Genomic DNA, 27,942 nt, shown 5'->3' on the forward strand with positions numbered 1-27,942 from the left:
TTATTATGTTTGTTTTACTTATTCTCAGTATTGGGTTGGCAGTTAAGGAACAGGATTCTAGTTTTGGCAAAGCTGTTTATTTGCTGTGCTCTTTCAGGCAAGCTGTAGATAGTATCTTTCTGGGCCTTCATGGTCTTGTTCATTTAATAAAAATACTATTTTTGACTCCTTGTTCATATTTTCCAGAAACCCTGATTTTTGTGATATTAAACATAAGGCTTTTGAAAAGATAGGTGACACATTGGTAGTAACATAACAGGGTTTTATTTGACAATAGTTGGTTTTGATCCTTGACTTGTTACATAGAACTCCTAAAATCCTTGAAATTTCTTCAGTCAGCAGATAGGAAGTGACTCTTAGCTAGTCTCTAGATAGCTTTAGGATTGACTTTGGCACAGCATTGGAGGTTCTAGTACACAATCAATTGGTCTTTTTCATTTTGGACTTGGAGAGAGCACTGCCTAAGGGTTGACTGAGTGCTTGGTAGAGGAATATTAGTTATGGAGCAAGAGAGAAAGAGAAAGTGGTTGGGTTTCACATCTTCCTCAGGGGTGTGCTCTCCATGACCTTAGGACCACCATACAAAGTTTTGATCCTCAGTAATTCTGCTGCTTCCCAATGACAATTGTGTGGGACCAATCCATTAACACTTGGGAACACCCAGTATGCAAATGATGGCACCATTCTTCATGGGATTCCTTTCTAGCTACTGATAATGCTTTTTGTTTCAGGGCAGCACTTTTATTATTTTATTCACCAGCAAAAGCAGTTGGACTCCTGAGTTTTAAACTACTGAAATGCTGGCTCTTAGTTAGGCAGTTGGCAGCTCAATAACAGGATGCACTTGAGCTGCCCAGAATTAGACAGAACAAGTGGAATAGGAAAAATGAAAAGGCATGTGGGTAGTTTCTTGGTTTATTGATGTTTCCTCTCAGCAGCACAGACTTCTCTGGAAGAGAAATGTGCCTTTTGGAAGGGGTGTGCCTTTGAAAGCCTTTAATCCTGAGAGGCAGTCTGTTTCCTCCTCACTCTGGCAGCGGTGCCTACTTTCCCCTTGTGGGACATGTGGAGGAAGGGAGCAGATGGGTGCTAGCAGTGTTGGGGTTAACCGCTAATGCTTAGTTAGGGGTTGAATCAACTTAGAGTTAACAGCCAGCACATTTGGTAGTAAGTAGGTAATTCTGTGAGAGGGAAATGGCAAGATCTTGTTGAACAAATGAAGAATAATGCTCTCTCCTCTTGTATGTTCTGTCTAACCAAATATGAAGCCATTTTTGTGGTCTGTATTTTGATTTCAGGATTTAGTTTCTTGGAGTAATACTCTTCCCTTTAAACCCTTCACCCACTGTTGTTACAATACATGAAATTTTTAAAAAGTAGTTGTCAGTATAATTTTTCTTAATATCTTAGTTTGTTTTCTGTTACTGTGATAAACACCATGACCAAAAGCAACTTGGGGAGGAAAGGGTTTGTTTGGCTCACACATCCTAATTGCAGTCTGTTGTTGAGGGAAGCCAAGGCAGGAACTAGAACAGAGATGGAGGAATGCTGCTTACTGGCTTACTTAACCTGCTTTCTTAAATAGCCCAAGATCTCCTGCCCAGGAGTGGCACTATCCACAATGGACTGGACCCTCTCCCACATCAACTATTAAAGAAAATGCACCAAAGGCTTGTCCACAGGCCAGTCTCAATAGAGGTTTTCACTTCTTAGATGACCTTAGTTTGTGTCAAGTTGACAAACAAACAAACAAACAAACAACAAAAAAACCTCAAATAGACCCCCCCCAAAAAAACAAAAAACAAACAAAAAAAAAACCTAACCAACACAATCATACCACCAGAAGAGTATGAGTTCCAAGTACCTTACATATTCTTGCTGTAGATGCCAGTCATTTATTTCTCCCATCCTTTTAAGTTATAGAATCATTTTATTGGGGTTTTAGTTATACTTCTCTTGTTAATAATGGCCATTTAGTGATTTTTTTTCCCTAACTGCCTTGAATATTTTTTTTGTTTCTATTTTTTTTTTTTCTTCTATTCGAGTTAGGTGTTTCCCTTTTGATTCACAAGAGTTCTTTGTATCTTCTGGATAAGAGCTCTTTTTTTGTATAATGGAAAGATATTCCATTCTGTGTTCTGCTTTTTCCTCTTTTAATGAAAATCTTCAGTGAACAAGAATGACTAATCTTAATATTCAGTTGTAATGTTTTCTTATTGATCTTGATTTTTGGGTTGTGTTATGAATGAAATCTCTGTCTTTTGTGCAATGAAGATTTTTGTATTTTTTAGAAGTCTTATTGTTTTGCCTTTTATATTTAGAGCTGTGATTCATTGGGATTGAATAAAAAATTTTTAGATTTATTAATTTTATTTTATGTATATTGGTATTTTACCTGCATGTATGGTGTATTATGTGTGTGGCTGGGGCGAACAGAGGTCAGAAGAGGGTATCAGATTCCCTCTGGAGTTACTTGTGGGCTACCATGTGGATTCTGGGAACTGAACTCACGTCTTATGCAAGAGCAATAAGTGTTCTTAACTGCTGAACCATCTCTTCAGCTACAGAGGGTGATTTTGAGTATGGTATGGGATGGGCTGAAGTTTCTTGTTCTTACCTTATAGTGTATCAATTTTATTTGCTTTCTCTTATTGAAAAGACCATTATTTTACTTTTTCTCTGCAGTGATATTTTTGTTGTAAATCAAGAGTCCTTATATGTGTTGTAAATCAAGAGTCTATATTCCTCCCCTCTCCCCCCCAGGGCAAGGTTTCACTGTCCTGCAACTCATTTTGTAGACCAGGCTGACTTCGAACTCACTATGGTCTACCTTTCTCTGTCTCCTGAGTGCTGGGATTAAGGCATGTGCCATCAGCACCTGGCTCTCTATTCTTCTTTATTGGTTTGAATATCATTGCTTCAGTACCATCCTGTTTTAGTTACTGTAGATTTAGAAATATCCTTGATAACCTAATAGTATAGAATCTAGGCATTATCTCTTTTTGCATATTTATTTATATTTATTATTAGGTTATGAGTTTCCAGAGAAAATATAGTCGGGTTATAATCAACATTGTTCCTGAGAGTTTAACTGAGGAATGAGAGCCTATTGAAGATGTGGGTGGCATCATGCCATGGATTGAGGCCCATGATTAAATAAACAGGTATAAAGGAAGCCAGCTGAACATCAACAGTCATTTCCCTCTGCTTCCTCACTTAGAGGTACAGTGTGACAAGCTGTCTAACTTTCCTGCTGCCAGTCCTTCTCCATCATGAAGGAATATGTCCCCAGTCTGTGAGCCAAAATAAACCCTTCCTTTGAAGCTTTATAAAAACACTTTATAAAAAGTGTTTTGTCACAGTAATAAGAAAAATAATACAGTTTCTAAAACCAAGATGTCTGCAGTCTTATTTCTTTTGCCTTCAGACATTTTAATTTCAGACCACAATACTATTATTAACACCATTTTACCAATGGGGAAACTGAAGCAGAGAGTAAGTAACTCTTAAAAATCACATAGCTAGTAAGTGATGGAGCTGGAATATAATGAACTTCTGGCCTCCCGTAAGGGTATTTTTAAAAGCTGGGGTTTATGAAGCATCTCTGCATTTAGACTTTAAGTAACTTTGGAAGTCACAGAGAGTTTATGGAAAAATATTTATGGTATGGTATAGTAAAAGATGTTTTTTATTGTTACCTAATATATATGTTAAAAACTATACTTTTCTTTAACACTGACTGCATCAAAATCACTTGAACTTGTAAAAATGACTTCTGTAAAAATGACTTCTGGGCTCCATTCCAAATAACTTCATTGGTAGCAGAAATTGATGCAGGAAACACATCTGGATTTCTAGCTTAGAGTGGGGCAGACATTATGTACCTCTGAATTATTTTAACAAAATAGATAATTTAGAAACTGCTTAATTGAAAAATGAATAATTATCATTGCTAATGTTTGTAACTACTTTGCCTATTATAATGTTATTTAATTCTTAATCAAGCTAACCTAAACAAACTTCCATGTTCCTTGTAACATTATTCACATTAGACAGGATATTAACAACCTAAACCAGACACAGAAAAACAAGCATCATACTTACATGTAAAATCTAAAAAAAGCTGAACTACTAGAAACAGTTGAAAATGGTGGTTGCCAATGATTACTTATTGCACATGGGAATGGATATATTGACCAAAAAGCATAAACTTTCAGTTATACTATGAGTACATTCTAGAGAGCAAATGCACACCATGTAGTGTTTTAGACAATAATACTGCCTGCATTTTTTTACTACTTCAAATTGTTCTAAGATCATAGATCATCTTCCCCTCTACCATGCACATGCATGAGTGCACAACACACATTTTGTAACTAATTGTAGTAATGATGCATTAATTCAGTTGTGATAATCATTATATGTATATGTCAAGTCATCACATGTGAAAGCTTGTGAATATGTAATTTTTGTTAGTTAAACATGACCAATGATCAGTCATACAGACAGACACACACACATACTCACTCACACACACTCTCTCTCTCTCTTGCATTCACTCACTCACTCACTCACTCACTCACTCACTCACTCACTCACTCACTCACTCACTCACTCTTTAGAAACAGAATTATTAGCACTGCTTGGCATTTGTCATGATTGAGAGGTCTGGACTAGGAACATCTTCCCAGCACCCAAGGTAGAAGCTTGAGATCCTTCCTAGTCCTCAATTTCCGTCTTTAGTACTGACCAAATACATGGAAAGTGTGAGTTTAAAGAGTTGTCTTCTCATGTTCAGACTAAATGAAAATTTGTTGTTTTGTTATTTTGAGACAGAGACTAACAGTGTAGTGCAGGCTTGCCTAAAACTTGCAATCTTACTGTCTCAGCCCCTTGAATGCTGGGGTTACAGGCATGAGCTGCATACCCAGGTTATATAAACTCTTAATGCCCTTATGTCTTATAATCTAATTCATACCAGTCTTTCACTGCTGCTTGACCCAAGCCTTTGCTCAAGTCACACGAAACTTGTTACCTGAGTAGTCTGAATAGTCTAAAAATGTTTATACTTTTGCACTTAAAAAAAAAAAAAAATCCAGGTGTGGTGGTGGCACATACTTTTTTTTTTTAAAAATACTTTTTATTTAAATTAAAAACAATCTTATTTTACATACCATTTCCAGTTCCCTCTCCCTCCCATTCTCCCATACCCCCCACAACCCTCCCATCACTCCTCCCATCTACTCTCCAGGGAAGGTGAGGCCTCCCATGAGTGATCATCAGTGGCACACACTTTTAATACCAGCACTTGGGAAGGAGGCAGGGAGGCAGGGAGGCAGGGAGGCAGAGGCAGAATCTCTGTGAGTTTAAGGCCAGCCTGGTGTACAGAGTGAGTTCCAGGACAGCCAAGTCTAGAAAGATCCTGTGTCAAAAATCTAAAAACCAAAACCTAACCAAACCAAAACAAGAAAACCAGTACAAATAAAACAGAATCCTTTCATGATGCCCTTATCCTTGTCACTTTCCACAGAAGTCATCTTTTAGAGGTGGTTTGGGTACCACCCTTCTTCCCAGTGATGTTGAGATTACTTACACTGTTTTGTCTTAATTATTACACCCTTTTTGTTCTTCTGCCAAGACCTCAATAAAGGGAAGAAAAAATCGTCAGCTTTGAGATGATACAGAAGAACACTTGAGAAAGATACCATATTAAAATATTTGAAAAGTAAGGGCTGGAGAGATAGCTCAGCAATTTATACTGTGCATGCTTTTACAGAGGACCCAGGTTCAGTTCCCAGCACCCACACTGGGTAGCTCATACCTGCCTCTAACTCCAGCTCTAGGAAGTCTGGCCTCCCTAGGTACCTATAATCATGTGCACATATCCAACCACTATGTACACATGGCTATAACAATTAAAAAAAAGAAAAGATCTTTAAAATTTATATTTGAAAAATAGTAATTTAGAAGAAAAATTTATAAGAATGAATTTAAACACAATTGGTTGTTAGCAATAACCTGCTATGAAATTTAAAATTACTCAAGAAAAGATGATTTTTTTTTTCATTCCACAAAGGATAAAATGTTATTAGGAGTCTTTTTGAGGACACATTGACTCATTTAAAAATTATTTAATTTTACTTATGTGTATGTGTGTGTGCTTGCATGTCTGTATGTGCACCACATGTGTCCAGCACCTTCTGAGGCCAGATGAAGGTATTGGAGCTCCTGCAACTGGAGTTACAAGAGGTTGTGAGCCACCCATTGTAGGTGCTGTAAACTGAACCTGAGTCCTTTACAAGATCATCATGGACTCTTAACCATGGAGCCATCTCTTTATCTCCTACATTAGTTTATAATTATAGTCTCGGACTCTGTTTTAGACCTCTCCATTTTAGCGTGGACATTTATATGTGCTATTTTTTTTTTAACTTGCCAGTATGTAAGTAAGGAAAATTTCATCTCTATTACTTTGTTATAGCTCACTAGACTAATGAAGTAGAAACTAGAAATTACCTACTTCATAACTATTGAGCTTCTTTAGAAGCTCTCATTGATATAAATGATAATGCTGTATGGAGCTAAGATTGTAATAATGATACCTTTCTACTTAGGGCATAATCCATGAGAATAATAGGATTCTGCCTTGTTCACAACCCAGACAGTTCTAGGTTACTAACTAAAAAGATTGTTGGCTAGGTTGATGCTAGATTGTCTATAAGGGGTCAGCATAAATGGAAGAATAACATCTTTGTTGTGTTGGAACTGACATGGTGGGAAGATGGGAGTTGTAATAGCAAGATGAGAATTGTGAGTGCTTAAATACTAGTATCCTGTAGGTTAAATATCTGTTGCTTGGGTAGTTTCATATTATTTTATTTGTGACACATTGCATGAAATTATTTTATTTGTGACATATTGCATAGAAATAACTTGAACAAAAATATATTGATTTCTTCTGTACTTACAGTATTTTCCAGAAATGAAAAAAGTGGGTAGTTGATAAAACAAAGTTCATATTGCAATAATTATTACTCTCTTTTATAAGCTTTCCAAACATAGAATTTGCAAAATTTAGTTATACCATTTAATTTGATCTACTAATAATGTATATTGTTACATAGAAACGTTCTTATTTTTATTTTTAATAGATATTTGAATATCTTTTCTGTGTACTAATTTCATACTTGAAATGTATTAGTTTTAGTGTTTAGCTTCATTTATATGCAACCAAACTAGATACTGACCTTTTAAAATCTCAGATTACACTTGGATCATTTGAATATAAAGTGGAATGTATGGGAGTGGGGAGGCAGTAAGCAGAAATTACCAGAATTGTGGAGAGAAAAATCTCACAGATTTGAAAGAACATTTGAACAGCTAGGCTATTAGGGAAGCCATTAAACAGTTGGTCCAACAGTTGACCAACTGTAACAGGAAAATTACTTCTTCATTAGTTTCGTTAGGAGATCATAGTATTGATTGGTCAGTTTCAATTCCCTCAAGGTTCATACTGCATGGAGAGTCTGATTGGTCTATGTAGGGCCATCATTATTGACATAGTTCCAACAGTGCATGGAATGGGACACAAATTTCCCAAAGGGGGGGGGGGGAAACAAGAGTCTTAATCTAAAGCTTTCTAAATACTATGTTTTATTATGGTAAAGTAGAAGCACTTAACAGATTTTTTTTTATTATTAAGGAAATATTCAGTATTATGTTTAAGTATTTCAAAGTATATTTATTTCCTTTTATGGCATTTTTCATTCCACTACTTTAGTTACCTACCTTGTTAAATTTTGTCCCCCCTCCCCTTTTTTTCCATTGCAGGCCGCTATCAATGGTGTAATACCCCAGGAAAATGGCATTCTACAAAGGTATGTTACCAAAAAAAAAAAAAAAAAAAAATTATTTTTATTGGCTTGATGACAGTTTATCAGAAAGAAGAAAAGAAGAAGAAAATTTACCAATGGGGGGGGGGTTCACTCTTTAAAAAATTTTTATTTTGTGTATGAGTATTTTTCTTACATGTGTATGTAAGTGCAGCATTTGCAGAGGCAGGCTAGAAGACAGCACTGGGTACTGTGGAACATGAAGTTTCAGGTGGTTGTAAGTTGTCATGTAAGTATTGGAAACCAAATCTCATAACTGCTGAGCCAACTCCATATTGCTAGCTCTTGGGTTCACCTTTCAGTGGAGCTTAAGACTTTTGGTCAGTAAGTTCATTAATACCGGCATTGTTCTTTGATTTTTAATTTTTCCAAAATCATCCTTTTAATCATAAGATGGAAGGAACTGCAGATTATGGTCGTCATATCACAATTCAAGCTTTTTCTTCAGGCTGACTACACAGTCTTTACCCCTTTCCCAGTTGCTTTCTGCTCAGGACAACTTGTAGCAATTTCAGTAACTCTTTAATAATGACACATCCCAGAGCACAGAACTATTACTCTATCTGAAATAGTCATTGTTAATATGTGGATTAGTTTTATTGGCTTTGTGTCTTTGTTACAGGTGAAATTGAAAGATGATTCTAAGAGAGAATTATAATGCTTAAAACATACTTAAAAAGAAGTGGGTGATTTTTTTTTTTTTTTTCCTTTTTTCTTTTTCCGTTTTCCTTTTGAAAGTGGGAGACTAGTTCTGGATTAAAATAACTCAGTTTAAAGTCAGAGGAGATGAAACAATTTTCCAAACAGAGTTTTTATTTATTTATTTATTTATTTATTTTTAATACGTGCCCCTTCTGTTCTGTTAGTTCAGACTCTTGGCTTGAGTTTTGGTGGCTGGGACTTCCAAGTAATGGAAGCATGATCTGCTAAGTGCAGATGAGGCAAGCAGAAATAGTGGGCTAGGAATAAAGTTGTGGAGAGGAAGAAAAGTGCTATTGTAACAGCTTAAAAAATTCCACCCAAATTGCAAAATTGTGCTATAATTGGTAGGAAACTGTGTATTTAGGATGGAAGCAAGAGTTTGTTTGATGCCTATACCACTTTTAATGATCTCATGGAAAGCCATTTTCCAATTCCCCTTTAAAATTTGTCACATGTTTGCTCCAGAATAAATATGGCTGCTATCCAGAGTCTGTAGCAGCAGCTTTTTTGGTTTGGGTTGGAAGGATGATTTAAAAGCGTTCACTTAGCTCCATTGATGCTCCTGTCAGAAAAGCAAACCAGATAATTGCAGCGACTTCCTTCATGTTCACTTTTGTAAACTTGCTGTAGAAAGTTTTAGACTACTAAATAGCACTCCAGTTTCCTCTTGACTAAGTACTTTTACTACCACATTCTGTGCCATTGTTTCCTCTGGAGCTTTTAGTCAGTGGGTACTGAAGACATATTGGACTTCATAGCATTTGTAATTATAGAAATTCTTTTCCCCTGGAAATATTCCATCTCTTTTGCTACAGATGATGCTTTTGTTTACTTTTTCTTTATGAGAAATTTAGTATTCTCTAGTAAATCCTATAGTATTTAGAGTTTGCATTTGATCAGAGAAGTATTTTATTAGCTTTCCTTCTTTCTGTGGAACGAATCAGTGCCTGTGTAAGAAAATGAGTGGTATCTGGTAAGTTTCTTTCTTTCTTTCTTTCTTTCTTTCTTTCTTTCTTTCTTTCTTTCTTTTTTCTTTTTTTTAAGTATCTGGTAAATTTCTCAACTGTTTTCTTCCTGTGTTCTTTAGTTTTAAAGTTACTGTGAATTTATATAACTGAAAATGGGTCTGCTGACAAAGGAAAAAGAGACCTCCTTGAATTCTTTCATAGTTAGCACTAAAAGGAGAAGTCTTTATCTTTTGCTGAGATAAAGTACCCCAACCAAAACAACTTAAGGGAGAAGGGGATTATTTTACCTCATAGTTCAGCTCATAGTCTATCATAGCAGGGAAGTGAAGGCAGCTGGAACTTAAAATGATGAAAAGCAGAGAGGGATGGATGCATTCATGTTTAATATTCAGCTTACTTGATACACTCTTAACACAGTTTTGAACCCAAACCCATGAAATGGTCCTGTCCACTTATGGGCTGGATTCTTTTACATCAGTTGACATAATCAAGATAGTTCCTGACAGTGATGCCACAGGGCAACCTGATCTAGACAGTCTCTTAGTGAGCATCTGTAAGGAGTAAGGTTTTTTCTGCCCGCCGCGAGACTTGTCCTGCCTGCCGTCGCCAGCCCCAAATGATATACAGAGACTCTGTATTTGATACAATGTTGTTGGCCCGGTGGTTACTTGTTTCTTATCGGCTAGCTCTGTCTTAATTATTAACCCATTTCTGCTGATCTATATATTTCTCTTACCGGGGAGCCTGCCGGCATACTGCTTTCTCCAGACTCTCCATCTTTGCTCCTCCTTACTACTTCTTCTTTCCTTCTTGTCTCCTAGTTCCGCCTATCTTCCTTTCCTATTGGCCAACGGTGCTTTATTCATTAACCAGTATGAGAAACATATACAGAATGACATCTCCCATCATCTCCTTTTTTTCTAAAATAAAAAGAAGGGTTTTAACCTTAACATAGCAAAGTATATCACATAACAGTTATCAGATAAGAATCACAGTTAACAATATTTCGTTCATCTCCCATCAAGCATCTTTCCCCAGGTGATTTGAGAATGTGTCAAGTTGATAATTAAAAATAACCATTATGTTATCTATTCTCTTTATATATATTGAAATTTGTATATTATAAGATACTATCACGAGATACAGACGTTTTGATAGTTTATACTTGTTGGACACTGGTAATGTAATTCTTTTGGACAGAGGTTATAAAATTTTTTGGAATTTGATTCTTGGAACCATCATAGTGGGAAAAGGACCAGCTCTCACAATTTGTCCACTGACCTCCACTTGATCATGTTGGATGTACTTTGGTGTGCATGTGTGCATACACACACACAATCAATTAATAATAACACATAAGAATTAGAAAAAAGTTATGCCCTTCTTATATTTAAAACAGACATAGTTTTTATATGTTAAATATATACATATATCAATAGAATTGTAAAGCATAATTCAAAACCAGTACAGAACAATCTCAGAGTGAGATGCACAATACTTGGGAGAAGGGACACACATTAGAGGTATTTTACCATTGTAGTTTAGCTTAGCTTGTATGAAAATAAAGTGGAAACATGGGACAAGGAGTGTCTCATACAGGAAACTCAGGAAAAAGTCCAAAGGTGTTCAAACATTTCAGTGGTTGAACCAAGACAATAAAACAGTGACCACCACTCAAAATTAAGGGGGTCTTTTGCTTAGGTGTATGAAATGAAGCATAAGGGCCCTTAAGCCAGTCCCTAGGTTAGATTTTCTATCTGAGTAAGATGGCAGATTTGGCCTTTGAAGGTGTGCTAGAGTCCTCGGCTGAATTAAAATAAAATTCAAAAGTCAAGAGCCATTGATGTGTCCTTACAAGGCAGAAAATGTATACTAGACAATGAGTTTACTGGGAAAGTGTTTGGAGGACAGTTTGCTGGTGTAGTTATTAGAAGCAGTGAGTCATCTATCACTAGAAAATCCTGGGGAGGAGGAGGAATATTGAAAATCTGCCATAGCCTAAGTCACATCACCTCAAGGAAGGAGGGGGGGGGGGGAAACCGCTAGTGTCATTGTCCAGCCAACAAAAGTGGAAAAACAAATGTGATTTGCAGATCCTCAGCTCTGACTTTTTGATGAAGTCAGCTGGTTTTGCTTTGATGCTCTAGGACAGTGTTTTGCTGGTAAAACTGCCAACCATACGCTCAAGTCATCAGAAATGACTATTTTCAGGACCAAAAAAAAAAAAAAAAAAAAAAAAAAAAAAAAAAGTAAAAGTAAAAGTGTTGACACCAGCTGGTAAATGTGACTAATCAGGCCTAAAAGAAAATGAACATTTGGACCATGTCCTAGATCAGAAACAATTATTTGATCAGTAAAGGTTGATTATTCTGTAAGCTGAACTACTGTGAGATAGCCCTGAACTTAGATGAATGTTGAATGTATTTTGAGGAGCAAGGGGATCAAGTTGGGAGCAGAGGTATATATTTTATAACCAAACTGAAGGAAAAAATGGTTGAAACTCACGGACTGTAGTAATTCAAATTGTATTTTCAGCTGAAGGCCTTTGAAACTGGAATTCTAAGAGGAACAGATTCAGTCTGAAATGAAAGCTGAAGTTTACATAGACATAGATATCATAGAGTCATGCATATCAACCAAAATTGACGACATGATGGAAATCTAAAAATGTGCAAAACCGTGTGAGAGCCCCAAAAAACTTAAAAAGTAGTAATAAAAATGTTGAGTAGTTGGGGGTTTATCTGCTGTTAGTAATAATACTGTCAAGATACAAAAATATTTTGTCATGTTTGTTAAACTGTATTGTAAATAGTAATATATACATTGAACATAACTGAAAGTTATAGTGGGTCTCCAAAGCCTCTCCTACTAAGTCCTTGTATTCTGTTAAATATGTTTTGTCCTTATCGGACACTGCTCACATGGTGGGTGGGTCTTTTCTAGGCTCATAGTGATGTATAACTTGTCTGTCTTCCTTGCCAGATTCTGATTATTTAGGAAGGGTCCATTTCTTTTGATCATATTTTTTAATTTAAATTTTTTATTCATTTTATAAACTAACTACTGTTCCCTTCTCCTCCTGCTCTCCCTAACTGCCCCCACCCCAATCTATTACTCAGAAAGGGTAAGGCCTCTCATGGGGTGTCAACAAAGCCTGGCATATCAAGTTGAGGCAAGATCTTCTCTGCCCCCAACCCCCACCTCCAAGGATCAAAACTGAGCAAGGCATCCCACCATAGGGAATGGTTTCCAAAAAGCCAGCTCATACACTGGGGATAAATCCTCATCCCACTGCCAGGGCCCCCACAGATAGATCAAGCCACACAACTGTCGCCCACATTCAAGGTTCTAGTTCAGTCCCATGCAGACACTCCAGCTGTCAGTCTAGAGTCCATGAGCTCATGCTAGCTCAGGTCAGCTGTCTCTGTGGGTTTTCCTGTCACAGTCTTGAACCCCCTTGTTCATGTAATCCCTCCTCCCTCTTTTCTACTGGACTCCTGGAGCTCTGCCCAGTGCTTGGCTGTGGAACTCTGTGTCTGGTATACTGGATGAATGTTCTATGATGAAAATTAGGGTATTCACCAATCTGATTACAGGAGAAAGCCAGTTTAGGCACCCTCTCCACTATTGCTGGGGTCATTCTTATAGATTCTTGGGGATTTCCCTAGCTCCAGGTTCTTCCCTAACCCCATTATGACCCTCTCTATCAAGATAACTTTCATTGCTCTCCCCCTCTGTCCTTCAACTTGACCGTTCCATTCCCTCATGTTCCTATCCCCCATCCTCTCTTCTCTCTCCTCTCCTATCCCCCCCCCCCACAGTTTACCCAGGAGATCTCATCTATTTCTCTTTCCAGGGTGATCCATTTGTCCCTTTTTAGGGTCCTCTTTATTATCTAGCTTCTCTGGGGCTGGTTATTTTTGCTTTATATCTAATAGCCACTTAAGAGTGAGTTCATACCATGTTTATCTTTCTGGGTCTGGCTTACCTCACTCATGATGATTTTTTTTTCCCTAGTCCCATCCATTTGCCTGCAAATTTCTTGATGTTATTTTTTTTTTTTTAAATCATTGAGTAATACTCCATTGTTTAAATGTATCACATTTTTTAAAAATCCATTCTTCAGCTGAGAGGCATCTAGGTTGTTTCCAGGTTCTGACTATTATGAATAATGCTGCTGTGAACATAGTTGAGCAAGTGTCCTTGTGGTATGATTGAGCATCCTTTGGGTATATGCCCAAGGCTGGTATCACTGGATCTTGAGGTAGATTAATGTCCAACATTTTGAGAAACTGCTATACTGTTTCCAAAGTGGCTCTACAAATTTGCACTTCCATCAGCAGTTGAGGAGTGTTCCCATTTCTTCACACCTTCTCCAACAGAAGCTGTCATCAGCATTTTTGATCTTAGCCATTCTGGCAGGTGTAAGATGGTATCTCAGAGTCATTTTGATTTACATTTCCCTGATGACTAAGGATGTTGAAAAGTCCCTTAAATGCTTTTAGCCATTTGATATTCTTCTGTTGAGAATTCTTTGTTTAGATCTATATCCCATTTTAAAATTGGATTATTTGGTATTTTCATGTCTGGTTTCTTGAGTTCTTTATATATTTTGGAGATCAGCCCTCTGTCAGATGTGGGATTGGTGAAAATCTTTTCCCATTCTGTGGCCTTCTGTTTTGTCTTGTAGACTGTGTCCTTTGATGTACAGAAGCTTCACAGTTTCAGGAGGTCTCGGTAATTGTTATTATCAGTGTATGTGTTGCTGGTGTTAAATGGAGGAGGTGGTCTCCTGTGCCAGTGCGTTGAAGGGTACATTCCATTCTCTTCTATCAGGTTCTATCAGGATTTATGTTTAGATCTTTGATCTACTTGGACTTGAATTTTGTGCATGGAGATAGATAGAGATCTATTTGCATTCTTCTACATATTGACATCCAGTTATGCTTTGTTGAAGATGCTTTCTCTTTTTCATTATACAATTTTGACCTTTTTTGTCAAAAATTAGATGTTCATAAGTGTATGAATTAATGTCAGGGTCTTCAATTTGATTCTATTGATCCAGCTGTCTGTTTTTATGCCAGTACCAAGCTGTTTTTGTTACTATAGCTCTATGGTAGAGCTTGAAGTCAGGCATGGTGGTGCCTACAGAAGTTCCTTTATTGTACAGGATTTTTTTTTTTTTTTTAGTCATCCTGGGTGTTTTTGTTTTTTCTATGTGAAGTTGAATATTGTTCTTTTGAAATCTGAGAAGAGTTGTGTTGTGATTTTGATGGGGATTGCATTGAATTTATAGATTGCTCTTGGTTAAGATTGCCATTTTTACTATATTGATCCTTCCTATTCAAAAGCATGGGAGACCTTTCTATTTTCTGCTGTCTTCTTCAATTTCTTTCTTCAAAGATATTTTATATTATTTGTGGCTATTGTAAAGGATGATGTTTGCTGATTTCTTTCTGTTCATCATATGTATATAGTAGGGCTACTAATTTTCTTTTAAGTTAATCTTGTATCCTGTCACATTACTGAAGGTGTTTTCATGTGTAGGAGTTCCCTGGTACAATTTTTGGAGTCACTTATGTATACTATAATGTCATCTGCAAATAGGGAAAGTTTGACTTCTTCCTTTCCAATTTGTATTCCTTGATTTCCTTTTGTTAAAACAGTCTTATTGCTCTAGCTAGAACTTCGAGTATTATGTTGAATAAATACGGAGTGGACAGCTTTATGTTGTTTCTGATTTTCATGGAATTGTTTTGAGTTTCTCTCTATTTAGTTTGATGTTACTGTCGGCTTGCTGTATATTGTCTTTATTATGTTTAGGTATGTTCCTTGTATTCCTGCTCTCTCCAAGACCTTTATCATGAAGTGGTGTTGGATTTTGTCAAAGGCTTTTTCAGTGTCTAATCAGATGATCACATGGTTTTTCTCTTTCGTTTTATATGGTGGGTTACATTGACAGATTTTTGTTCATTGAACCATACCTGCATCTCAGGGATGAAGCCTACTTGCTCATGGTGAATTATTATTATTTTTGTTTTTTGATGTGTTCTTAGATCAATGTTCATGAGGGAGATTGGTTTGTAATTCTCTTCCTTTGTTGTGTCTTTGTGTGGTTTGGGTATCAGAATAATTGTAGCTTCATAAAGAGAGTTTGGTACTGTTCCTTCTGTATTTATTGTGTGGAACAATTTGAGGAGTATTAGTATTAATTTTTCTTTGAAATTCTGGTAGAATTCTGTGCTGAAACCATCTGGCCCTGGGCTGTTTTTGGTTGGGAGACTATTAATGACTGCTTTTATTTCCTTATGGGTTATAGGTCTATTTAAATAGCCTGGCCTTGATTTAATTGTGGTATATGGTGCCTATCCAGAAAATTATCCATTTCTCTTAGATTTTCCAATTTTGTGGAGTATATATATTTCTTTTTAGTTTTTCGAGACAGGGTTTCTTTGTGTAGCTTTGGATCCTGTCCTGGAACTTGCCCTGTAGATCAGGCTGGCCTTGAACTTACAGAGGTCTGTCTGCCTCTGCCTCCCTAGTGCTTGGATAAGGCGTGCACCACCACTGCCCAGAGGAGTATGTGTTTTTGAAGTATGACCTAATGATTCTCTGGATTTCCTGTGTCTGTTGTTATGTCCCCCTTTTCATTTCTGTTTTCTTAATTTGGATATTTTCTCTCTACCTTCTGGTTAGTTTGGATAAGAGTTTGTCTATCTTGTTGATTTTTCTCGAAGTACAATTCTTTTTTTCATCGATTCTTTGTGTTTGTTTCTATTTTATTGGTTTCTGCCCTCAATGTGATTATTTCCTGTCATCTACTCCTCCTGGGTAAGTTTGTTCTTTTTGTTCTAGAGCTTTCAATGTGCTATGAAGTCGCTAGTGTGAGATTTCTCCAAATTCTTTATTTTGTTTACTCTTAGGATACCTATACCAGCTTGTTTCTTAGGTCTTTTTGATTGGAAAATCTTTTCCCAACCCTTTACTGTGAGTTAAGTGTGGTCTGTTTCTTTTATGCCATCAGAAGGACAAATCCTTTTTATGTATTCATTCTGTTAGCCTGTGTCTTTTCATAGATGTATTGAGTCCATTGATATTATGGATTTTAGTGACCAGTGATTAATTTCTGGTTTTTTTTTTTTTTTTTTTTTGGTTTTGTTGTTGTTGGTGGTGGTAGTATGTGTTTGTTTTCCTGGTTTGAATGTATCAATTGCCTGTGTTTTCATGGGTGCAGCTAATTTCCTTGGGTTGGAGTTTTCCTTCTAGTACTTTCTATAGGGCTGGGTTTGTGGATAGGCATTGTTTAAATCTGGTTTGGTCATGGAATATCTTGTTTTCTCCATCTATCGTGGTTGAAAGTTTTGCTGGGTATAGTAGTCTGGGCTGGCATCCATGGTCTCTTAGTGTCTGCAAAACATTTATCTAGGACCTCCTGGCTTCCAGAGTCTCCATTGAGAAGTTGCGTATCTATCTCTCTATCTTTCAATCTTTTTTTTTTGGTCTGGTCTATTTGGTGTTCTCTAAGCATCTTATATCTTCATAGGCATATCCTTCTTTAGGTTGGGAAAGTTTTCTTCAATGAATATATTTCTGTACCTTTGATTTGAGCTGAACTTCTCCTTCTGCCCTATTATTCTTTAATTTGGTCTTTTCACGGTGTCCTGGATTTCCTGGATGTTTTTGTGTTAAGACTTTGTTGGATATGACGTTTTCCTTGACGGATGAATCTATTTCCTGTATTGTATCTTCAGTGCCTGTGATTCTGTCTTCCTTCTCTTTCATTCTGTTGGTTATGCTGGCATCTGTAGTTCCTGTTTGTTTACCCAAATTTTCCATTTCCAGAATTCCTTTGGTTTGTGTTTTCTTTATTGCTTCTATTTCAATATTCAAGTCTTGAACTGTTTCCTTCACCTGTTTGATTGTTTTTTCTTAGCTTTCTTTAAGGGATTTATTGGTTCCTTCCAGTGTTTTGTCTGTCTTTTCCTAGATTTCTTTAAGATAATTTTTTTTTATTTCGTCTCTAAGGGCCTCTATCATCTTCATAGAGTTGTTTTTAAGGTTGTTTTCTTCTACTTCATCTGCATTGGGATTTTCAGTTCTTGCTGTTGTAGAGCCACTAGGTTCTAGTGGTGCCATATTGCTCTTTATGTTGTTGAGTTTGGGATAATGATAGGTACAGGCATTGATTCTTCCTATTGGTGTAGGTGGGTACCTATGTCTCTGGGGGTTGTTCTTTCTTCAGTTGGTGCAGGTGTTGTCTTGTGCCTCTGGTGTCTTTTGATGCAGAAGGAGATAGTTAGCCTGGGTTGGGGGTGGTTGAGGCTGGTTGTGAGGTATAGGGGAAGGGTGGGATCTGTGGGTTTGGGGGATGGAGTGTGACTTGTAGGTTACAGGGTCCAGTTGGTGGTGAGTGGTGGAGTGGTCTGCCAGCAGGAGTCTTACCTGCTGTCAGGCCTGCCGAGGCTGCGATGGGTGTTGGTGCTTTCTTTATTGATCTTTTTTTTTTTTTTTTTTTTTTTTTTTTTCCTGGAAGATCAGTAAGCATGATCTGTCATAACTTGTATTTTAAGATTAAGAAAGTTGAAATTCAGCACATGTCTATAATATCTTTGTCTCCCAAGTTTAGTTTTTAAAATTTTTGTTAGACATTAAAAAAGGCAGATACTTTTATTCCTGATTAAGGATATGGCATGAAGTTACTTGGCCCAGATGGTACAGTGTGGTATTGCTGGAAAACGGAGTATCTTGTGGTTCATCATATCCTCTGACCTTTCTTCTAGGACTGTTTCATTAGGTAACATACAGATACCACAATATGTTTTTAATAACTGTGATTTACACATTCATTCACTTGTAAGCAAACATAAAGTTTGTATATGAGCATTGTATATTCATATTAGTTTATTGAGAATGTTGTCCAGCACCTCATATACTATTTTCAGAGATAGTTTTTTAGAAGGAAGTATTACTTAATTACTTATACTAGGGAGAACAGATGTTATGTTTAAAAATAAGCTTTGTAAATTAATATTGTAACTTTACATATTCACTGAATAGTATTTATCAATTGCTTATTTTATGACCCAGAAAAGTATGTAGTATACTCATTTGTTTATTACTTAGCATGATCACACTTAGGAAAGACAGGCTTATTTTTAAAATCTTCTGTGTTATACTTTTAAGATATATAATATTAAGCCTCAGAATATATAAGTGCCCAGGCATTCTGGTTTAGTAAAATGTCCATTAAAGCAATATGAATTGATTTATTAATTGGCCTTGAAAACATATTTGGTTTTATTTGAGAGGTGTACCCAGACACTTTGCCATGGAATAACTTCTGAACGTTGGAATAAAAGCAAATGCAGAAAGAGTTCTGTTAACTTAGCCTTTCCTTCTTACCCCCTGGACCTGAGTGCTTTATAGAGAAAGCTGAGCATTCTGCTGGCTGAGATGTAGCTCTGAAATAGATTTCTGAATAGATGTCCCCTTATCAGTGTCTCTTAAGAATGATATTCTTTGTTTCTAACCATATTTTATTTTATGTACAACAGTATATTTTACATATTCAACAACACTGTAACACAATGATTGATAGAGTTGTAAGCAGTAGAATAAGGGTGAAAATTTCAGGTTACAAAATTTTTCCCCAAGAACACACTAAAAAGAAACCTTTCTCTAGATGAACCATTATGACAAAAATGTTCACTGACTGGTCATGTCTAATTCCTATTGTGCTATTAATCAGTGGAATTAAAAAAGAAGGCCCAACTTTCACAATTCCGGCCTCAAAAACATATATTCAATTCTTTTGAGAGACAAAGTTGGTTCTTGCTTCTTAAAATACACAGAAACCTGAATTTGTATAATAACCATTAAGAAACAAAAACAAAACTATGATGGAGTCAAAACTAGAAAAAATATGTGGTGATAAATTATTTATGGTTTATTAAAGCTTCCCTGAGGATTCACAAAGCAAAGCCAGCCTTAAGCTATACAGATCAGGCAGTGGTAATAAACACCTTTAATCTCAGCAGCCATAGAGCTAGGCATTGGTGGTACACACCTTTAATGGTAGTACTCAGGATAATGGTAGTACTCAGCATTATGAGGTGAATGGATCTCTGTTAGTTCAAGGCCTCAGGGAATACACAAAATGGATCCAGCCCTAAAAGAAACAGCTCACACAAAGGTGATCTTAGCACTTGGGATCACATGTCTTTAATATGGCTCAGTGGAGAAAGGAGTATAAGGAGGAGGAGACAGGAATTCAGAGCCTTTTACCTCTGAGGCTTCATGGAGACAGGATTGCCACTTTAGATTGGTAGAGGTAAGATCTACTGATCTGGCTGCTTTACTTTTCTGATCTTCAGCTTGAAACTTGAACCCCAATATGTGTCTCTGGGTCTTTTATTATTCTTGCTACAAAAAAATATTAGCCTTTTATCCTTCCATTATTCATGGGTCTTTTTGCCTATTCTCCTTCCCTCCTTGCTACATAATATTGTCTTCTCTTTTTTTCCTTTCTAAGTTTTTAGATTTTTACCTATACTTCTACCTTTTTTCCCCAAGTGTCTTTTTTTTTTTTTTTTTTTTTAAGATTTTGATTAGAAAAGTATAGTGGTTTCAAAACACCAAACAAACAAACAACTACCCCCCCCCCCAAAAAAAAAAGAGAAGAAAAATATAGTGGAGGAAGTCAGATGATATGTTGGTCATTTTAAAAATGGAAAAAAATATTCTTGTGACATGTTTGTTAAGGGTCAATAACCAGAAATAGTGGGTGAGAGATTTCAACCTTGCAAAATTGAAGGAGTTTCATGTAGGGAATCAATTACAAAGATGGGGAAGAGATTGAAAGAGCAAACAGTAAATACTAAGACAAAACAGAAAATGAAAAATAGTGTGAGTGAAAAGAAACACAAGGGGGCTGGGGAGATGGCTGGGGACCTACCTGAGGTGCGGGGAGAGCACTGATTCCACAGCATCTTCTGATCTGACCTCCACACAGGCACCATGGCACGTGTTCCTACACAAACACACGCACATTGTGATGCTTAATATTATTTGCCAACTTGATACCTGGGAAGCAAGACTCTGGGCACATCCCCCATCCCCCACCCCTTTTAAAAAAATCTCTATTGAGGTAAGCCTCTGAGAATTTCTGTAGAATGTTATTTTGATTATGTTAAATGTTCTGAGAAGATCCAGTCTACAGGCCAGCAGCACGTTCCCTAGGAGGAGGATCTGAATAGAGAAGGCGAGCTGCGCATAGGATTGCCTGCTTAAATTCATTGATCTTTGTTCTGGATTATGGATGTGATAGTACTAGTTCCCATAGGCTCCTGCTGCCTTGACTTCCTTGCTGTGATTAGGATCTAAACTAAGCCCTTTCTCCCTTAAATTGTGCTTGTCAGGGTATTTTAACTCAGCAGCAGCAAAGAAACACACACACACACACACACACACACACACACACACACACACACACACACACACACACGTCACATACATGCACAGTTTAAAAAAATTAAGAACACACATAAAAAACTGACTTTAGTGACTGATATTAAAATAAAGTGAATGTTATTGTTGGTATACCACTGTCTAGTTTCTATAACTGCTGGGATTAAAGGTGTGTATCATCACTTTTTGATCTCTAGCTTTGCTTTGTGAATCCTCAGGCAAGCTTTAATAAATTATAAATAATATACTACCACAGTTCTTTCTGCTGTGAGGTTCTTATTGGTAGTATTAATGTTCAGACTGAAAGGAATATGTGTGCGTGTGTGCGTGTGCTCGCTCATGTGTGTGTACATATACTAGGGCTACTAAAGTCCCGGTTTCTGTCAATGGTCATGAAACTAGTTGATATTATTTTGTTTTCTAGTAGTGTATGTTTCTTATCTTTAGCCAATATCTTAGTTGTTAATATTTTTTTACTTGATAGAATGTTACTAACCTACATTTTGAAAAAAAATCAGTATCCTTAATGAATCTGTTGTTCATTAGTTGTAAATTTCCAGTAACTCTTAACTAGACATAGTACAAAGTCTTCTGGGCTGCAAACAGAATCAATTGCGTAACAATAACCCGAGGATTTTTCTGTTGATAATCAGAATTGGTAATAGTGGTGAACTCTAGCTAGTACGCCTCCATTGCTGGTGCTTCATTACCAGCTAACATTCTGAATTTCTGATTCAGTAGAAGTGTTGTAAAAACATTATATTCCTCTGAGATCTACGATCTCTGAATCACCATAGTAAATTGCAGAAAGCAAAAATGTGATGTTACTGGGCATAGTCAAAGATACTACTACCATTGCTTACTTCCTATAACACATTTTTCTGGTAATCTGATAAGTAATGATATTTTTGTCACTAATGTAAAAAATATGCCATATTATTTAAGAAGGAGCCTTTATTTTGGAAGTCATGTCTTGTAGCCTCTATCAACTGAGTGTTCAGAAAGTCACTGTTCTTTTAAGCTAACTAAGAGAAAACAATCACATTCATACATGAGGCCATTGCTGCAGTTCCTCTTCTGTGGAAATTAGTTCCTTAGATACACTTTGATAAAGTGTTTGCTAAACTTATGAATGGTGTGATACTGGAAATATCATTGATGCCAGGGAAGACTTTTTATATTCCAGAGAGTTTTTCCATTGAAAACAAATGTTATCCATTATTAAACAGTTCTAATAAGAGTCCTGTGTGTCATGGCCTCTTCTATCCAGGTTCAGCTTTAGCTGTGCCCATGCCTTACTGCCCTTCTTGGCATGACCTCATTATATGGGTAACCCCAGAGATAAAGTAGAAATGAGCTAATTAATTAGTGTCTTGTCCTCAGTGATTAGGATGTGGGGAATGTTCACCTTATAATAAAACATTTTCATGCTTTTGACAAACGTCAATTTCATATTGCTTATGATTCAGTGAATATTTGTATGTTAGGCTCTTTCTTGAGTTGCTAGCCTGTGAGCAGCCTGAACTTTTCCACAGTGGGACACTTATGTCACTGCTGCTTTTCACATGTATGTTTTTATTGAGGGTGAAGTATTATAGTGGTCTGGTTCTGTTCTGCTCCAGCATATTTCCTATATCTACTTTTTCTCCTTCCAATCTAAGTGATTTCTTTCCCTCTTAATTAGTTGTTGATAGGAAATGCAAAGTGTAGCAGTGGCCCTTTAGTTTGCTCTTCACTATTGAACTCTAGGAACATTGCCAAAGTGGAAGGACTGTGATCTCCCTCACCCCCCTCAAACACTGGGGATTGAATCCATGACCTCTTACATGAGGACATGTGCTCCATCACTGAGCTGTACATACGTGCTCCTGCTTCCTTGATTTTTGTAATGCATGTATCTGTTGATTTCTCCAGCACTTGTGTGTTGAATCAAAATTTATGAGTTACCTGCAGTACTGTTCTTTAGGTCATTTCTCACTGTTATCAATGTAATGCTGTTCTGTATAATGTTTAGGTTACTAGGTTACTCTTCAGACCAGACTGTTTTGACTGAGTGGGATAACTGACATAACATGAGCCTAGGAACTCCACCAACACAACATCTGAATTTGTAGAATTTCTAAATTTTAAGAAGATGAAGTACAGGTACTGTGTAGTCTGTATTTGTCATGGTGCTTTGAAAATTAATCATAGAGAATAAAAATTTGTGCACAATTATTTGTTAATAGCTCTAGGGTGCTGGGCATTCGTGGTGCATGCCTTTAATCCCAGCACTTGGGAGGCAGAGGCAGACGGATCTCTATGAATTCGAGGTCAGCCTGGTTTACAGAGCCAGTTCAGGACAGGTTCCAAAGCTACACACAGAAATCCTGTCTTGGGGTTGGAGTGGGGAGGAAGCTCTAGGATGTCTACAAATTACACATATATATGCATACACACTTTTTAAAATCTTAAGGGTTAGACTTTTAAGAGAAAAATTACAGTATGGGTAAGCAAGCTAACCAGTGGAGGGTGAAAAGATGAAGAGAGAAAACTGTGACTTTTGTAATGGAGATTATCAGATGGTTCACCTATCCATTCGCTTGGTTGAAGCAGAAGGGGGACTTCAGAGAAAAAGTAAGAAAGCCAGAGCTATCTCTGTTCAGTTACATGTATCCATCCATTGTAGCACACTCGTTTCTTTCATTATTTGAGCTTCTATAATATGCTAGGCAGATTTGGACATCACATCATCACTATATGCACACTTTTTTGAGAACAGTATTTTTTTTCTAGTCTGTGAGCAGACTGTTAGAGGTACTTACAGTTGCTCAAGCTAAATTGTAGTTGAATGTTTTTGTCTGTTTTGTCTGATCCACCAGTTTTTCTCCTGCTTTGGGTCCCTGCAGCTGTTTATGAAATAACACTCTGAGGCTTAATATTAAATATAATTGTTTGGCCAATGGCTCAGGCTTTTTACTGGCTAGCCCTCTCTTATAATAAATTAACCCTTTTCTATTAATCTGTATATTGCCACGAGGCTGTGGCTTACCAGTAATACTGTGTCATGTTACTTCTTCAGCGGCTACATGGCGTCTTTCTGACTCTGCCTTTTTTTCTTGCTGTATCTCTGTTTGGATTTCCCACCTAGCTATATTCTGTCTGGCCATTGGTCAAAACAGCTTTATTCATCAATATGTAATATTGTAATATGTAATATGTAATTGTAATATGTAAAAGCAACACATATTCACAGCATACAGAAGAACATTCCATATCATATTTCCTTATGCAAATTATCTGGGTTTAACATACTTAATATTATTTCTGTCCCCAGGATTTAGCTAATATAATTTTCAAAGTTACAATTGCTTTGGTTATAAAGGGTCTCTCAGTTAAAACCCTTTACTTGCCCCTTTAGAGTATGTGTAGATCTGATTTTAGAGGTAACAAGTTATGGTAAATGTTTTTGTTAAAAATAGGACTTAATTTTCAAGATAACTACCCCAAGGAAGAGACTTATAAGAAATTCTGAGCAGTTAGAAGTTATTTGGTACCCTGTGTTGTGGTGGAATGCCCAGGAAGAATGAGGCCCAGCATTGAACGTCAGGTGAAGACCAAAGGTCTTGAACCAAACCAATGACTCTTTGCAGTGAACATTGGCAAGTAGAGATGCATGGGCCAAGGATGTACAGCCTGATTGTTGGGTTACACTGCGGCTTCCATGATGATATTTTTAATTCCTCATGAATTTTGTTTTATTGTGCGGTGAGGGTGAGCTGCAGGGGTGGAGCACAGGTGCAAAGGGATGTCAAATGAATGACATCAAGATACATTATGTGAAAAACATAGAATTAGTAAATTAATTAAAAAAGTTATTTGTCCTTCTTAGTGATGGGAGTATGAGCATAAAAGAGGATCAGAAATTTCAGAGTTTAAGGTTTTTTTTTTATATGAGTGTGCAAGGTATTTTTATTCTACTTCTGGGGTTCTCATTCCTTCTAAAATACTACCTTAATTTTCACAAGAGACTTAGAAAGTATGCATGTTCACTTTCCACTGTAATTCTGTACTTTCTCAAATTAATCGAACTCACTCTCAGGAAGGTCATACCTGTTATTTGAAGGAATAATAAACTCTCTTTAAGGGGCGATATTCAGAACTTTGTACTTTTATGACTGCAGCTGAACACTAAAAACTGGGGTTGCTGGTTTGCTCTGTAATCTCTCCATCAGAAGGACCGATCTTAAACATTCCTTGTTAGTAGCTCTACCAGAGCTAGTTATCCATTTCGTCACCTTAGTCAGTTTTTAAGAAAGCAAGAATGAACGAATTAAAATTACATACTGAAGTGACAAAGATATTATAATGGTGTAATCTCTAGAATAAAACTGAGTAGATTTTGCATGCTTGGGAGAAAGATGTCCCTTCTGTTTTATAAGAGGAAAGAGAGCAAACACTTATGTGGGTTAGATTGGAGATTTAGTATTAAGAAAAGTCTCTTTGACTTTTCTAATTTTCTTAACAATATCCATCTTTTAAAATTGAGTTTGACAAAAGAGAATTAAAAGTTAAAGAAGTTACAGAGTAGTTTTTTGTTGAAAATAGAAGTAGCAATTTAAATAATGATTTATTGAGAGTGACTGAAAATATACTTCAAGATTTAGAAAGAGAGACACACACAGAGAAGGCCAAAGGACAACTTGGCATTTGTTCTCTTCTTCTACCGTATGTTCTTGGGATGAAACTCAAGTTCATTAGGTTTGATATTAAGAGCTCCTACCGACTGACAATTTTTAATTCTCATTCTAAAATGATGTTTGACTAACATGGCAACATAAGTCAAAAAATCTAGTTGTAAATAGTATTAGAATAGATGAAGATGGGAGAGAAAATAATGTGGCCGTTGGCTATAGTTAAGAATTTACTAGAAGAAAGAGAACTTGGCTTTACAAGTGTAGGCAAAATGATAGGATGAACATGCAAGCCATTGAAGAAGATCCTTGATGGAATTGTGTAATGAATTAGTGTTAATTTTTTTTTTCCTGTCAACATTTTAGTGATTTTGGAGGTGAGACCATGCCAGGACCCACATTTGATCCAGCAAGTCACCCTGCTCCAGCTCCAACCCCTTCATCTTCAGCGTTCCGACCTGTAATGCCATCCAGGCAGATTGTAGAAAGGCAGCCTCGAATGCTGGACTTCAGAGTTGAGTACAGAGACAGAAATGTTGATGTGGTACTTGAAGACAGCTGTACTGTTGGTAAGAATCACCTCATAAAGCTCATAAGTGGCTAATTCATTAGGCAAATTTCACGTTTACATAATTCTTCTCTTTTGAGTTGACTATCATCAAGAAGGGAAAAAGTACATTGAATTGGATGTTTTCTCATACAGGTTATTGTACTCTAATTTGAGCATATGTTATGGTGAAATTCAGGTAAGTTAAAGAGTCAGTTTTGATATACTGTTTTAACTCACTTTCATTGTTCTGTCTTTTTGCCAATAGAAAGCATTACTCTAAGGCACTGTACATACTTGTCAAGCACTTGACTGCCAAGCTACATTCACAGTTCTATAAATACACTGTTTTAGGATTGCAGTAAACTAAACATCTAGGAGCTTCAGAAAATACTGTAATTATTGAGAAAATTTTATACTAACTCTGCAACTAAAGCATACTCATTTTTATACTGTTGCGTCTGTTTTGTGCTGCTATAATTACATAAGCTTAATTAATTTTTATGATTTTTAATTTTCTTATATTTCTGCTGGATGTCTTAAGATTAAAGCATTGGTGGGTTTGCAGTTTAGTGATGCCTTCTCTCTGCTTCTAGGATGGAACTTGATGTGTTCCTTGGGGTGGGGGAGTACCATGACCTTACATGACAGAAGGCAGAAAAGGAATGGATTTTCTTCATTAAACACTTTAATAATAATGTCTTTCACAGAAGTGGGGCGCTTGTTGACTAAATTAACCCTTAAAAGTTCTGCTTTTGATAATAGCTTTTCAATTAAAAATTTTTATGTATTTTAGAGAATTTCATACATGAGTACTTTGCTTATTGTCATTTTCACCTCTTTCTCCCTCTCCAACCCCCCTCCCCCATGTCCCTCAGCTCTGTTTTAGTTCACGGCCTCTATTTCTTTAATTATTACTGTTACATTCATAATTCATTCCAAATGCATTATAAGCCAAAGTATTGTTTTTTGTAATATGTATTACTCTTGTACCTCTTGACAGTCTGATTATATTTGTTCTGTATTGCAGTTACTGTCACAGTGAAATAGATACCAGTCAGGACTCATGTCTCGAACCCTTCTCTTTGCTTACTTTTGGCATAATATGCAAGGCATACTAGTGGATAATATTTGGAATTTGTTTTCCTTTCACTGCATTTTTAAATTCTCCAAGTTCTGTCACTTATTTTTTGAATCTCTATTTTATCTCTTTTGTTACAGTTCAGGAATTGGTTTCTTTTATATGTAACAAATACTTCCTCTATGGAATTTTCGTATGTTCACTTTTATATTTTCCATATTCAGACTGGTATACTTTTTCTAAAACACAATTCTCTTGTTTTACTTTCCTGGAAACCTGCTTAGGCTTAAAGATTTCATGTAAAATCTCCTTCTGTGATGCAGTTCTTAACCTCCATGGATATGGTAATTTGAATACTTTAAAAATTGAATCTTTTTTTTTTTTTTTTTTTTTTTTTAATAAAAGAGATACTTGATAGAGGAAGCAATGATGGGGTTAGGAAGAAACCTGGAATTAGAGAAGTTCCCAGGAATCCACAAGGACTCGAAGCAATGGTGGAGAGGATTCCTGAGGATTCCCTGTAATCCGATTGATGATTACCTTAATTGTTATCATAGAAATTTAATCCCGTAACTGATGTGCAGAGATCCACAGCTAAGCACTGGGCCAAACT

General features: G+C 36.5%; 1 protein-coding gene across 1 annotated transcript in view; it reads left to right on the forward strand.

Annotated features, from left to right (window-relative positions):
• The window catches only part of Faf1 (Fas associated factor 1), a 271,924-nt gene that overhangs the window by 30,774 nt on the left and 213,208 nt on the right, over nt 1–27,942 (forward strand). Inside the window, exons 3-4 of the mRNA XM_051188455.1 lie at nt 7,831–7,877; nt 26,068–26,270. Coding sequence (XP_051044412.1) covers nt 7,831–7,877; nt 26,068–26,270 — 250 coding nt within the window. The remainder of the gene's footprint in view (nt 1–7,830; nt 7,878–26,067; nt 26,271–27,942) is intronic.

The sequence above is a fragment of the Phodopus roborovskii genome, unplaced genomic scaffold (assembly GCF_943737965.1).
Source record: "Phodopus roborovskii unplaced genomic scaffold, PHOROB, whole genome shotgun sequence".
Lineage (NCBI taxonomy): Eukaryota > Metazoa > Chordata > Mammalia > Rodentia > Cricetidae > Phodopus > Phodopus roborovskii.